The 14,555-nt window shown below is 37.2% G+C and overlaps 1 protein-coding gene across 3 annotated transcripts in view; it reads right to left on the reverse strand.

The window, feature by feature from the left end:
• Positions 1-2,744: 2,744 nt before the first annotated feature.
• Positions 2,745-14,555, reverse strand: part of LOC105932886 (pituitary adenylate cyclase-activating polypeptide type I receptor) — a 35,649-nt gene continuing 23,838 nt past the window's right edge. For 2 of the 3 annotated variants that reach the window (XM_012872195.3, XM_012872196.3), the window contains exons 4-14: positions 12,040-12,153; positions 10,847-10,950; positions 10,663-10,760; positions 9,238-9,370; positions 9,005-9,158; positions 8,864-8,924; positions 8,715-8,784; positions 7,363-7,454; positions 6,592-6,721; positions 5,010-5,051; positions 2,745-3,457 (exon numbers count right to left, since the gene is read on the reverse strand). In XM_012872195.3, coding sequence (XP_012727649.2) covers positions 3,089-3,457; positions 5,010-5,051; positions 6,592-6,721; positions 7,363-7,454; positions 8,715-8,784; positions 8,864-8,924; positions 9,005-9,158; positions 9,238-9,370; positions 10,663-10,760; positions 10,847-10,950; positions 12,040-12,153 — 1,367 coding nt within the window. In that variant the 3' untranslated portion in view covers positions 2,745-3,088. The remainder of the gene's footprint in view (positions 3,458-5,009; positions 5,052-6,591; positions 6,722-7,362; positions 7,455-8,714; positions 8,785-8,863; positions 8,925-9,004; positions 9,159-9,237; positions 9,371-10,662; positions 10,761-10,846; positions 10,951-12,039; positions 12,154-14,555) is intronic. The other variant, XM_012872197.3, reaches the window with a different exon arrangement.

Raw genomic sequence — 14,555 nt, forward strand, 5'->3', positions numbered from 1 at the left:
GTCTATGTGTAATTGTACAACAAAGCACTGCTTTAGCAAAAAACAATTAAATAGTCGTATTTTTTGACTCATCCTAGAAGATTATTAAAGTACTCTGAAGGCCTCCTTGTTTAAAATACAGGATTTTTTTGCCACAAGCAACACAAAATTGTGTATTAACCCCTTGTTTTACTTTGCAGTTCTGTTTTGAAAGAAAAAAGTAAACTCTTAAATAGTCAACAGAAGTCAGAATACTGGTTTTGTGCTTGAAGGCACTTCTGGAGACACAAAGCAGTGTCGAGCGTTGAGATTCAGAGGACGGAAGGACACATCTGCAGTGAGGGCAGCAGCAAAAACAATCAAACAACTCATTTTTGGAAATAGAGTATTATAGCAGAGTTAAATAAAAAAAAAACATGTTTTAAAATCATGGTAAAAAGGAAAGTACACCCTATATAATTTTGAGATGTTTTATTTGTCAGGTAGCACTAGAGGTGATTGCTCATGTCTGCACCGAGCAAAAAGAAACAGGACCTTTCACATCCAGGGCATAATCTGTTTGAGTTGCTCTCATCAGGAAGGTGCTGCTCCTCCACATGTTTTAAAGTTTTTAACCAAGTGCCATTTAACTTAGCCAAAAATAATATACATGCAATCAGGCATACCTATAGGATAGCACACTGTGCATTATGTAGCACCTCCTGTGTACTATTTTTGAACTTCTAAAAGGTTTTTTATTTTTTACAATATCTGTTTGATCCTTTTGTGTGGATTTTTATTCTGCACATTTACATTGACAAGGGAGGCTTTGAATTGAATTCAAGTTGAATAAAAAGCATAAACTATTTTTAACCGTGTCATAAAAAAATATGTTGCTGCCACATCAGGTGTCAAAAAACACAACAGATGTACCACAAAGTAATTTATCACATAAAGATGAAAAAAAGGAAAAGTGCACATGTTCAGTTTTTAATATAAGCTGGAGTTTCTGCTATTTAAACCCCCTGATCAAATAATCAAGTGTGACCAAATCTATCAAAGCAACATTTTGGCCGTTTGCTCGTAAAAAGCCTGCAGGCGCAGGTTAACACAATGGCAGGGCGGAAAAGCTTTAGCAATAACCCTAAAAAAGCAATTGCTGCGGTCAATCAATCTGGAAAGGTTAGTAGAGCCATTTGGAAAGTATCTGAAGATGAAATCGGTTTTGCTTGTTTGGAGAAAGCCTCTTCTCTCTAAAAAGAACATGACAGCACGTTTCAGTTTTGCGAACCTGCATTTAAACTGTCGAGCACACTGCCAAAAACGTACAACAGAATGGCTGAAAGAGAAAAGAATTAAGGCATTCAAAGGGCTAGCTAAAGTCTAGACATCAATGTAATTGAAAGCCAGTGCAGGAACAAATATTTCCAACCATGCCTAAGTTTATTAGGATTTGCAGATAAGAGTTACCAAAATTTCTCTTTAATTATATGAAAGACTAATCCGGTCGGACAGCAAACGACTAGTGAGAGGAATTGCCGCTAAACTTTGTTCCACAAGCAGCTGATTTATGGGGCGTAGTTAGTTTTTCACACACAGGGTCTCCTTTTTTCTCCATTAATAAATTCTGAAATAATCAAAACATTTTTGTGTTTTTTTTTTTATTTGAGGTTAGATTTAAAATATTTTAGAACCTGGTTAAAGCCAGATCATTTTATTATGTCCTGGTATGTAACGAATTATAGTAGGGTGTACTTTTTTTTAAACCATGACTAAATAAAAACCTTCATCAGGCAAAAAGACACCAAATACCTCAAGAGACAGAAACTGCAAAGTGATTGAGGTTTCTGAGGATCTAGACCTTTTATCTAAGACCTGCAAAATATCTCTGCTAGAGAGCGGCGACCAAAGAATCTTTATTACAACGCTCCGTCTCCACAGCAGCCCGTTCAACAATAAAATAAACAGAGCATCCAGTTGAGGCACTGAATTCTCACAAAAAAAGAAAAGAAGAACTGCATAACAACATGCAGTTCGTTAATGTAAATAAACAAAGTCATTGACATTTTCTGTACTAGGGGCTGTTTTCTGTGCGGCGCTGAGATTTTTGAAGAGAGGAGTTTGTGGTCGTATACAACAAAACCTCAGCGTGGCACAAACATCTTTCAAGTCAGAATCTAAACCTTGTGTCTGTTTTGGCTTTTCACATAACTGTAAAAAACAAAAAAAAAATGTTTTTTCCAAAATACACTGGTTATTTTTCTCCCCCGACATTCCTCTGTCTGCATGAATTTAACACTCATGTTCCTTATAGATCAGTCACAGCTTAAACAGTAGATAATAATACTTCGCTTCATTTACAGTCACTTTATATCATATGGGTTGCAGAGATTTGTCCGCACAAGTATGTGCACAAATACTGCAACCAGCCATAGCCCCTCAGTCACTAAACCAATAAGAGTCTTCAGTTCTCTGCTTCTTTGTCCTTTAAAGGGTCCCTAAAGCATTTAGTCTTGCAGCTTCACGTCGCTATAGAAACCGGTGTTGGAAATCGGTGCAACACGGCCAGATTTATCCTGAACGTCGATGATGAGTATGGAGCGAGCTCTTTTAAACCACACTTACTACATTTCCCTTTATGCAACACCAATAGAATGTTTTCACTCCTCACTAAAGTTTCAGGCATGTCTGCGACACAGGATTTGGGTTAAATTGTACAAGATATGCCGACAGTTACAAAAACATTGTCTGCGAAGCCACTGAAGCTGTCATACAAGGTTTGTTTGTTTTTTTTTGCAGGAAAAACAAGGAGAACGCATAAAGAACAATAATCTCCCGCTTTCGTAATGTATTTACAGCTGGGTCATTAGTGTCTGTCTGCAGCTAGGGCCTAAACAGGAATGCTGAGAGACATTTGGACCGACTGGAATCAACAACTCGAGGACGCGCCTAACTAATGAGCTAGCCACGTCAAGTTGCTCAGCAGCACCAGACAACTTTTAAAACTAACACAATATGCAGAGACAGACGCTGAAACTTCGTAACGTTTCAGCCAGGAAACAGCAGAGTCCAGACTGAAACAGGATCAGCTGCTCCCGGATCGGCGAGTCCTTATTTGGCACGTTCAGGTTCACACAAGAGGCTGTTTGGGGTCACTGGAGTTCAGGTGGGTTTCCATGATGGATTCATCAGGGTCCGTGTTGAAGAAAGGGTCGGCGAGGTTGGTCATTGGGACGAGGGTGGCCGGGTTGGGGTTGGCGGTGGCCGGTCCGGTCGAGGCATCCCCACGGGTGTCACTCAGGTGGCCGGGGTCTCGGCCTGGAGGCTGGACATCCGGATCTGCGAGCTGCTCTTGCTGAGGATGGACAGCTGCGTCCCGCCGTTCACCCCACTGCTCGCCAGCGAAGGATGCCGGTGCTTCAGGTCCACAGCAAAGTACCTGTTCACCGTCCAGCTGCGCCATTTCCTCTTGATCTCCGATTGCACCTTGAGGGATATACTTCACAAGGTCATTATTAATGGACCACGCTGGAAAGAGACGCGCTCGCTACCCCTCACGCTCTACAACTGACCAGGAACAAATATGTGACGAATACAATATCTGCTGCTACAAAAAACGTTTGCATACCAACTTAAATCATGGTAATGTTAGTGGGCTAAAAAGTGTATGAAGTAAACTAAAACAGTAAAGTTTTTTAAAAAAATTAAGATAAAAAACTATTTATTGGTTAGGTCTCTAAATATTTTATTTTCAATTAAAGAAAAGCATTTTTAGACATGTTTGACCATGCAACAAAAGTAATCAATTATTGCATAATATATCATATAACAGACCTAAATACAAAATGTAGACTAATAGGACAGACAAAAACAATATTAAAACAAACGTGTAAAAACTGCAAAATAGTGTAAAAAAACCTCTCCAATAAATAAGTTAGCTAACCCAAGTGTTGATCGAGAAAATGTGGCATTAATTCATATTTCTAATTTAATTTCTGACTAACATTTCCAGTAAATGATTCCCTATTGGTTATTTTTATTTTGCATATGTCGTAATTAGTGGTGCTTGTTGCTGGATCCAGATTACAGAGGCAGAGAGAAGTTATTGGAGGATTTAATGAAAATAACAACTGGAGGATGCAGGAGCCAGAGCAAAAAACAAAACATAGCTCTGGGAAGCAAATGAGTAGGAGATCGGGCAAAAGGTGAGAGGAAAATGAGAGGAGTTTAAATACTGGGAGGATGAGAGCTGGAACAATGGCAGTGGTTGATTGACTAATTGATAGCAGGTGTGGAGAAGGAGCTGGAGGAAAAACTGAGGAGAGAGAGCAAGTGGCAACAGGGGACAAGATAGAGAGAGCAACGAGGAAGATAGTAAATGTAACAGAGGATAAATGGACATAGGGAATAAACTATAATAAACAGAAGGGACATGAAACAAGGCTGATCTAATAAATATAAGAAAACAGGACAACCAGGGGAAAACCTTAATGTAAGGAAAATAACCAGGATAAATAAGAAAAAACTATCAAGGACTAAAACATAATCTAAAGATACTGAAATGCTAAAAGAGGACAAAAACTGAAAACTGTGCAGACCGTGACAGCATAAACTTTTAATTAATCAGCTGAGGTATTTTATTATTAGTTTCATTTTTTATACAATTTATTTTATGTATTTTCTAAATATTTTACCTATCTATTTCTGTGTATATTTGCATTTTATGGCCTCACTATGTATTTCCTTTTATTTTCCAAAGATAATTTCCTCAAACATTATACTTCTGTTTTGTTGTTGTTATGCAACTGCAGATTAAGACATTTAGACATTCAGTTATTTTTTTTCTCTGTAAAACAAGATATTTCTGAAGGGCAGTTTATTCATTAAAAAAAAAGAAATTTTAAGAATTAAGATCCTCATTGGAATACTCTTTACAAACTAATTTCAGCTTTGTGATTTATTTGTCTGGAGTCCTACATTAATTTTTCATTAAATAGTTGGTTACTTTGTCACTAATTGAGATATTGTAGGATGTTTAAGTTGAGACTTACCTCTCCATTCAAGAAGCAGTAGAGGACAGCCACCACAAAGCCCTGCAGGAACAGAGGAGATCACTTGAAAGTCCAACAGATTTCGGTTTAGAAATATGGCGGTGAAGAGACCATACCATCTAAAGAGGTTCTTAGTAGAAACACCCTGACCCCCAGCCTCCAGTTTTAGGGGTGGGGCTTTTAAATGAGCTTTGACCCAGCCAAGTTTGTATCACTTCCAGTTGTGAGAATATATATATATATATATATATATATATATATACTTCAAATTGAAATAAGGATTTTTCTAAAATTTTTGGTGTGACTTTAAACTACTGCAATAAAAAAAAAGTGTAACACGAGCATGTTAATAAAGAAGGACAATAATTCTGCAGGCCAATGTAAATGCATGTCAACACACAGGTCAAAAACAAGAGAATGTAACACATGTAAATATAGATATTTGCAAATGTGTTGTTTCCAAATTAGAAATAATCAAGATAATTGGCTTATTTAAAGCAGAAAAAATCCATTGTTCTATTTAGTCGTTAATTTAGGAAGCCTCTTCACTGACTTGTATTTGTTCAGCTTTTGCAGAACTTTGTAGAACTGAGAGCAATGTGGTGCTGAAGTCAAATATAAAAAAAAATATTTCTTAGACAAAAGCAAATATTTTTGTTTAAAAGGCCAATATATGTAGTCCTAGTTTTGATGTCTTTGGTTTTGGTGCATACATACACAGAAGAAGAAAAACAGTAAAAGCAACAGAGAAGAAAATCTACACCTATGAGTAGGATAAAGAAGAATAAAGTCTGTGATGAAACTTAAAATAAATCTCTACTGACAGACAAAAAAGAAACATATAATGAATGATAAACAAGCAAAGGTGTAATTATTCTCACCACCAATAGGGGGCTACAAAGGTAAGTGCTTTTTAACGTTTTAAAGGTATATAGCCACGTTATATGCTTAAAGCGAGACAAAAAAAACAGTTTAATCATGATAAAATAAGTCTACATACGCCAAGCCTCCGTCCTGATAATGTTTTGATTTGACGTTTTGTGGATCGGGTGTGATTAGCAGATTTAAACAGACGTAACGCCATCTATTGACAGTATAGTAGAACTATCATAATGACAGTTTGGTTAATTAATAAATCAAAATTAAATAATGCCGTATTTTATTTTATTTTTTGCTTTTTTTCCCCATTAGATCACGGAACATTCTTCATTGTTTCGCCTTGAGATGCTAATAGCCGTTTACGGCTTCCCTGTTTTAACCCCTGCTGCTCATGCACAGTACGTACCTCCCGAACACAAAAGGCTTTATTTACTAACAAAAACAAACCATAAAACACCAAAATGACAACTATTACACCAGCAGGATGTGATAAGCTTTTTATAAAAACTTTGTATCTAACCAGAGTGAGGTACTGACGTATAAACAAAATAAAAGTCAAACAATGTGGCTATGCACCTTTAATAAAATTAGCCCATATTCGCTGATTCAGTAAGTCAAAGATTCAAGTCAAGCCTTTCTTTATATAAAAGCTATATGTGCAAATAAGTTAAAACGACATTGTTTGTGAAGTGGGAGGGGTCACCTGAAAAGATCCGAGACCAAGCTCAAAGACAAGGCGTTCTCTCTTGCTGACGTTTTCTGGGGAGAAGGCGAACACGGTGTAGTGGATCCCAAAGAGGGGGATCAGCAGCAGGGTGGAACGAGCCAACCTCCTGCAAATCAACACGCCAACATATCCATACATTAGCGATTCTGCCGTCATAATTTTATGACGCATCTAAAATTAAACACAAGCAAGGGTAAAAGGTTCATTTCACTGTAGGCTGTTGTGGGGTAGTCATGTTTGTATCCCCCAAAAAACTGATTTCTCAGATACGAACAAAAGGTTGGACGTACCAGAGGGTAGTAATTCCCATCTGAATTAAAGTGGCAAAGGCATAATGCCACTCCTGTTTTAATTTCTTCTCAAAAATGTTAGATTTTGAAAAAATGATCACTGACAAGGTTAAATAATAAAGAAATATGTGTCACTATCAACACAAAAGCAAAAATATGTCAAAATAATTTTGTTAATTTTGATTTACATGGCATTACACGGCAGTCTGTAACAAGATTAATCCTACAGTAAGTGGGCAAAATGTGATGATTCCAAAATGTTAATGTCTTTCAGTCTATGGAGGAGATCCTCAGATTAGGTGGCTCCAGACCCACTCTTCCATGATATTCGTCTTTGCACAGGCATATTGACATACACTTAGGAGTAGTGAAAAACCTTCACTACTTCGGTCTCGGAAGGGCAAACCTCCAAAATGTTTTCAGATCAGACAGAAAATGTGAAACAGAAATAACTCACAGGTAAATGCTGGACTCATTCCCACCGATATCTGGGGACTGCAGCTTCTGGACGAGGATCACAATGATACCAATAAAGAGCACAAAGTTGATCTGCAAACAAACACACATAAATTTAAATAAACTTTGTCACTGATTATTGCAGGATTTATAAAACAAAAAATGCTTTGAAGTAATTTGTTCAAGTCAAATCTAAAATATTTAAAAAAAACAAGATTCTTGTAGAATGAATGTGATCTATACTGCCTAAAATGCTCAGTTTAAATCATTATCAGGAGCAAAGTGCAAGTTCCAGGACTTTTTGCAGATGTCTACCCCCTCGGGCGACAAGTTAAAATGACACAATGACACCAGTGTCATGCACACATGGGAGAACATGAAAAGCATCTGCCGCAGTGATTGCACAGGTCTTTTGTTTAGATGCTTGATGTCTTCTGAGGCAAGAAAGCTATGAAAATTGAAGTCAGCCCGTGTTCTCTCACTAAGGCATCGATTATGGCGGAGACTCAACAAAGTGAACGAGAGTATGCAGCACATCACACCAGGCGCACGCCCAGAGGATTCGGCCCAAATCACTCTCTCATGAACTGACTAATGGGGCTTATAGAGGCAACTGTGGTAAATAGAGAATAACTAATTTTATACGTCGGGTAATTGTAAGGGCGTGTAGGGAAAGAAAATAAATTATATTTATCTTCAAAACCCGGACTATGCACCTTTAGGCCTAGTGAAAAATCAATGTCTTCATCTTATTCATAATGCAGCTCAGCTTTTGTAAAAAAAAAAAACTGCTGTAAATAATTTCAAAATTATATTTACTCCATTAGAAATATGTGTTTTTATTTAAGTTCAAAGAAAAATAATGTAAAAACACATGTTAATGTCAAAGTTCTACACTAATTAAACAATATCATGACCCTAGCTCAACTGTGAGAGAGTAAGATATAGGAGATAAGTTTGGTTTACTTTATTTTGAAAAGACTTTAAGTCACTTAAGGTAGTTTATTTTATTTTTTTATTCTTATTTTTTTATTTAATGTATAATGTTTTTTAATTTTTTAATTTTTAATCTTATTTAATGTAGAGTTTAATTCAGGAGATATTATCATAATGTTAAAGCAATCATAAACAGGTTGTTATGAGCCCTTCTAGGTTAACGAGTCAAATTAAGGCTTGAAGGATTTTAGCAAAAGAACAATTACTCAACGGGCAGAGTAGCAATCTTGCAATCCAAACGTTGTAGGTTTAGTTCCAGCTTTCTTGTGACACATGGAACTTCACCCCATGTTGCACATTGGTGTAGGAATACCTTCTCGTGACAATACGTTTGGCGTTTTTGTCATCAATTCTTACCATAATCGAAGCCAGAACGGGTCCCTTTATCACCCACCAGATGGCAGCGTTGTCGTTCATGTCCCAACATCTGAGAGAGCAGTAAATATTCATGACATGCACTGAACGACCTCAGCAAAAATATTTTTCTCATCATATAAAGAACCAACCCTATGTCATCATACTGCAGCCTCAGGACCACCCAGATAGTCACACACACCGTCGGTGTTCCTGTTGAAACACAAACCCTGATGTAACCAGCACAGTGAGGGTTTGACCGGCTAATTCAGACTAGATTTTGAAGATCTCACCCCAGCCGATGACGATGTACCAGTAGAAGTATCTCTTCTCAGGGAAGAAGGTCTCCACCAGCAAAGTGAAGAGGTACAGACCCTCGATGAAGAGCCAGAAGTAGTTGGAGAGGACGCAGTAGTGGAAGAATATCATCACAGCTCGACACTCCAGCTGCAGATGGGATGGAAAGCAGAGAGTGAGGCATCTCTACTAAGAGGAAAAGACCTACATGTGCGTTTGGGTGGCTTACAATGTGTATGAAGCAGTGATCGCTGTCCTCCTCTGCATAAAGCACGCTGTCTTTGATGAAGACAGAAATGGCCCTCAGGATGAACGACACAAAGAGGTTCATGTGGATGAAGTTTCTGGTGCAGTGAAGCTTCCTGTATAGAAACCAAAGGAGACCTTCGCATGCTGAAGATGTTCATAGTTATAGCTTCTCTGCTGAAAAAAAATCTCATCAACAGGTAGAAAACAAACCTTTAGAAGCTGAGAAACAGCTCGGAGAGAAGGTCGGTTTACAAACATAAAAAAGCCTAATACCCTACAAACCTTTTCACAGTTTTTCACGCTGCAACCTCAACCTTCAATATATTTTAACTGTATGTCATGTCATAGCATAATTGTTGAGTGGAAAGAAAATTACATTTAATGTTTTTGTTAAATAAAATCGGAAAAGCTTTTTTTTTTTTCGATTCAGTCGTCCTTATGCTGCTATGAATACATAAAATTAGTGCTGATGTGTGCAAAGGATTTATTAAATCAGGACAGATGGCCATGATTTGTTCTTTGTTTTTTTAAGTTGCCATTATGTACTTCATTATTATCAAACTTACTAGCCTTACTACCATCACCCCTTTGTTAGCAGCTATTGCTAACAACAGCTACTGCTGACAATGGAATAAAACATATTGATAATCTCATAACATTATACACGCTGCACATTTAAACATCAACAAAGAACAGAATTCATTTAGTAAGTTAAGAAATGTATCTTAAATGTTTTGTTTGGGAATTTCAACACCTTGCCTAAAACAGAAGAAAGTTGAGAAGAAACTAGTCAGAGACGTCAATGAACCCAATCTGACTTTGCTGCTTGATCAAAGTCAGAAAAAATGATGCAAAAATCATCAGAAGCAAAGAAACTGAACAGGCTTGTTGATGGACCCATTTATATGGATGAGACCCACATTTTCTTATCCATATTAAAGTATATCTGATTCTGATTTTTAATGTTTGTAAAACTGGTCTCCAGCAACTTGTTTATCAACTGAATCCAAGGTACGGGATTCGTTGTGGATGTTAACACTCACTGCACAATTTAGTTTTTTACTTTTATACAAAAAAAAACTCTTGCCTTTACTTTTCCTTCAGAAATAAAAGAAATTGTAGCAAGTATGGGGTATTTTCCTCGATACTGAAATCCCAAAATCCTTCCTTTTTATTTCTATTTTTTAATAGCTATATGATGTGAATGCTGCCCGTGCCCATTTTCCGTCACTTTTATTTGCTCTAATTCCATGGCTTTTTTTTTACTTTTTCAATCAAAGAAAATGTGAAATCTTGTAGCTTTAGCTTTAGCTAAAATAAAAGTATTAAGGGATTTCTCTTTTTTCGTCTGCAGCAGATGTGCAGCCCATCGGTTACACCTTTTCCCTCCTGACGAAAGTCTCACCTGAATCTGCACAGGATGACCATAGCTGTGGTGAGAGACACCAGAGAGGTGCTGTAGCCCACTGTGTACAGAGCCTTCACTGACACATAAAAATCGTCCTGTGCAGAAACATGAACACAACAAGAACTGAGTTGCAGAAGCTTCGATATGAAGCTCTGAACCGTGCAGCGGGTGGTAAACTCACAGGGCGGCTGCTGTTTCTTTCCTCGTACATGCAGGCATCAATATAATGTGGGAAGATCTCTGACCAGCCAAACTCGGTGCAGTTACGACTCACCTTCCTCAACGCTGGGAGGGCAGACAGCAGAAAAATGTGTTTACACCACGCACAGTTATTTCAAGAAAGGCAAACCAAATGTTGTACATGTGCAACCAATCAAAGGCACGGAGGCTGTGATGTTCCTTTTTCTGCAGTGCTTTGATCTGAGAGACCGCACATTAAGTCTCAAAGTTCATGAAACAACTAGACAACCTGAAAAAGGCTGAACAAGTATGGCTGTTATGAAAGGGCTGGAGGAGAAATAACTCTCTTTGAGATGAAGGCATGGCCTTGGTTTGCAAAGTTGTACAGATCAAAGACCTCTTAAACGATTTCCTCTTTAAAAAGGAGACCAATTTTATGATGTTTGCAATGTTTGAAGAAAACCAAACACAGAGTATTACCACAAACACCTCGAAAAACTGTCAAGCACAGTGGTGGAGGGTTGATGGTCAAAGCAAAGACATATCTCATGCTGACTGAAATGTTGTGGGACCTTAATAGGAGAGCTGTTCGCAAAGATTCATGAATTTAAGGCACATTAGACAATAACCTAGCCTGCAAGAGGAATTCTCGCGGTATTTGTGCGTTCAGAAACACACGAGAATCCGTCTTGTACTGCTCCAGCTTCAACCATTGGTTTCCAAACCAAAAACAGTTCGGGCCAATCACATTGGCGTATTGAGGTTTAAGGCGGGACATACTGGTGCGTCGAAAGCAAGAGCAGCCAACATAAACATGGCAGTGCAGGAGGATGCATGCAAAACTGATGGCATCACATGTGTTTTGTAAGAATCCACAATTTTTCTTTGAAAGAAGAAGAAGAAGAAGAAGTGCTTATATATATATTTATATAGATAGATAGATAGATAGATAGATAGATAGATAGATAGATAGATAGATAGATAGATAGATAGATAGATAGATAGATAGATAGATAGATAGATAGATAGATAGATAGATAGATAGATAGATAGATAGATAGATAGATAGATAGATAGACAGACAAAGGTCTTTATTCTACCAAAATGAGCAATAGGAGGTTTTAATAAAGATAATGATATGAAGATGCTTAGTAAATCATGATGAATGTATATGAGGAGTTAACAGGGACTGACTGTAATCTTCCTCGCTCATGTACTGAGAGAAGAGTTCTGGACAGTTGACCTGGATCATGTCCCCGACCTTGGCCGGCTGCCAACACGTCAGATTGTCCCAAAACCACAGACAGTCTGTGGAGGCAACAGGAGCACAAACACCTAGTTTCACTTTTAAAAGGTCACAGCACATTCACAAATAAACCCAAGTCCACATTTAAAAGATCAGCACAGTTTGTACATATCTGTATGGTTGGCACTCACGCAGATGTTTAATGAAATAAAAAAAATGCTGTCTAGTTAATTTTGATTAAGTGCCATTTAATCATCTGTTGCAAGCATAAATACTAGGAAAACTGAATGTAAATACTTCTCAGTTTATGTACATGTAACACATTTCATTCAAGGCAAAATGACAGAGGTTTATGAGTAAGTAATTGAAAGGGATATTTTTCCTGTAGGGACACTTTAGGAATGATCAGAATTTCTGGTTTAGACAGTAGACCATTAAATAGGGGTCACCTTTATAAAAAAGAAAAATTAAAGCAGCACTGTGTAAGCTTTGACGTAAGTATTAGCTTAATTTGACTATATTAAATTATTTTTCAGGTCAATATGCAGCACTTGGCAGGTATTGATGCTTCGTGCGTGCTGCCCTCCTCAAAGACTGAATGGGTCATGTGACCTACAGCACAACTCTAGGTCACCTGATGACAGATTCTAGGTGACCGCTGTAAGGACAAAACAAAGCAGATATGACTTATCTGATCAGACATATGTTTGGTTCTGTGATGTAGGATTTAATCTAGAGGAGTGAATGTGGCCTTGTCTTTACAATTCATGACTTCTCAATTTGCTGGTCCAAAGGCGTCTGCTATCAAATTCCAAAACATGGAGGCAGACTGTTTAATATTGCGACAGTGCAATGTTGCTAGTGGCCTTCAGGGGCGCTAAACCTGGAAGTAACAAGTCTAGTGCCCCTGGTGGCTAAAGGTTACATGGTGCTGCTTTAATGATTGTCATTTTTATTTTATCTGTTTTTCTGAACCAAATCTGAAAGTTTTTAATTGACGTCACCTTTCTATGATTTCCTCTTTTCTTCCATTTTCTTCCTGTTTTCTCACATGCTCCATGTTGCTAATGGCCTCAAACAGTTGTAGTAAACCAACTTTTAGTTCAACTTCTAATTTCCATCTCTCCAGTCCATTAGATTTAACCACTTAGTTGTTGTTTCCTGTGTTTTTGTGGGGAATAAAGCATTACACTGATGCATATTCCTTTCATAGTGGTTCAATATGTTTGGTATGTGTATATGTTTTTTTAAAGCTCTAAAAAGCTCCTGAAAAATGTTTTATGCTTTATTGGTTAGTGTAGCTTTCAGCCCTTAAATGTCGCTATTGATAAATAGCTTCTTGAAATCGGCTGTTCCTTTGGTTTCTTAAATTACATCTAAGATGTTTTTAATAAAATAAAATAAATAAAAATCTTAGCTGTAAAAGTTTCCTTTCACATTTAAAAAAAACGGGTAATGTGCTCATGCTGTAGTTTTTTTGTCGTTGTTACTGAACTTCTAAAGGTAATCTTGTTCCTGACAAGGAATAACAATTATTTGCCTTTTTCATATAATCAAAACTACAGGACGGTCACCATGAACAGGTTGTAGGAGGTGTTTTTCCACTAAATCAATTCCAGTACCAAACCGGTACCAGTGACTGCTCAGCATCTCATCTTTGTGTTTCCTTTGTTAAAAACATTTCTGGCACAGTAAATGTCATTCTATCTCAGATTACAACAAAGCCACATCTAACCATCTGAATGTTTTAATACACATAAAACTTTAAAAAACAGCTTGTGTGGGTTTCTTATTGACATATTTGAGCATATATTATTAAACACATATTATGTTGACTCAGGTGGGCAAAAGAAAGGAAGCATTAAAGAGAACTGGAGTTCAACACGCCACATTATGAATGATGGTGAATTAAAAAAGTGAAAGGTTGCTTTTTTCTATTGTTAGCAGCTCAAATGAAGGACTAAAAAAAACCTAACAATGTTTTGTCATTTTTTAAAATGATATCTTAATCTGAATTTCTGTTGAATGTTACCATCTTGTGTAGTACAGAAATATTAATATCTCCCCTGCTCTCATTCAAACATTGTCAAGGAGCCAGAATTTTTATTAATTTCTAAAGTAAACTTCTTACTAGAGAAGATTTTTTTCTTTTTTGGTTTTGTAACTTTTTTGTTATTTCATCCAGTTAGCCTTTTTTAATTTGCTCTAAATTTTTACTCATTTGCGATAAAGCATAAACTGTTCATGTGAATTAAGGCAGAATTGCAAACAAATCTGTTTAACTGAACATAACGATTTCAAATCGCATTTTCAGGGCTTAGCACAAATATTTTTTTATGTTTTCAGGGCAGGCTAGGATGCCCTTAGCATGATCAACTAGCGTCTTATTCCATCAGTTACATCAATGCCTAAACCACCCAGAACCCAGGAAAGAGATGAAACCCTGTTTATTCTCTCTGACAAT

The sequence above is a fragment of the Fundulus heteroclitus genome, unplaced genomic scaffold, assembly GCF_011125445.2.
Source record: "Fundulus heteroclitus isolate FHET01 unplaced genomic scaffold, MU-UCD_Fhet_4.1 scaffold_78, whole genome shotgun sequence".
NCBI classification, from domain to species: Eukaryota; Metazoa; Chordata; class Actinopteri; order Cyprinodontiformes; family Fundulidae; genus Fundulus; species Fundulus heteroclitus.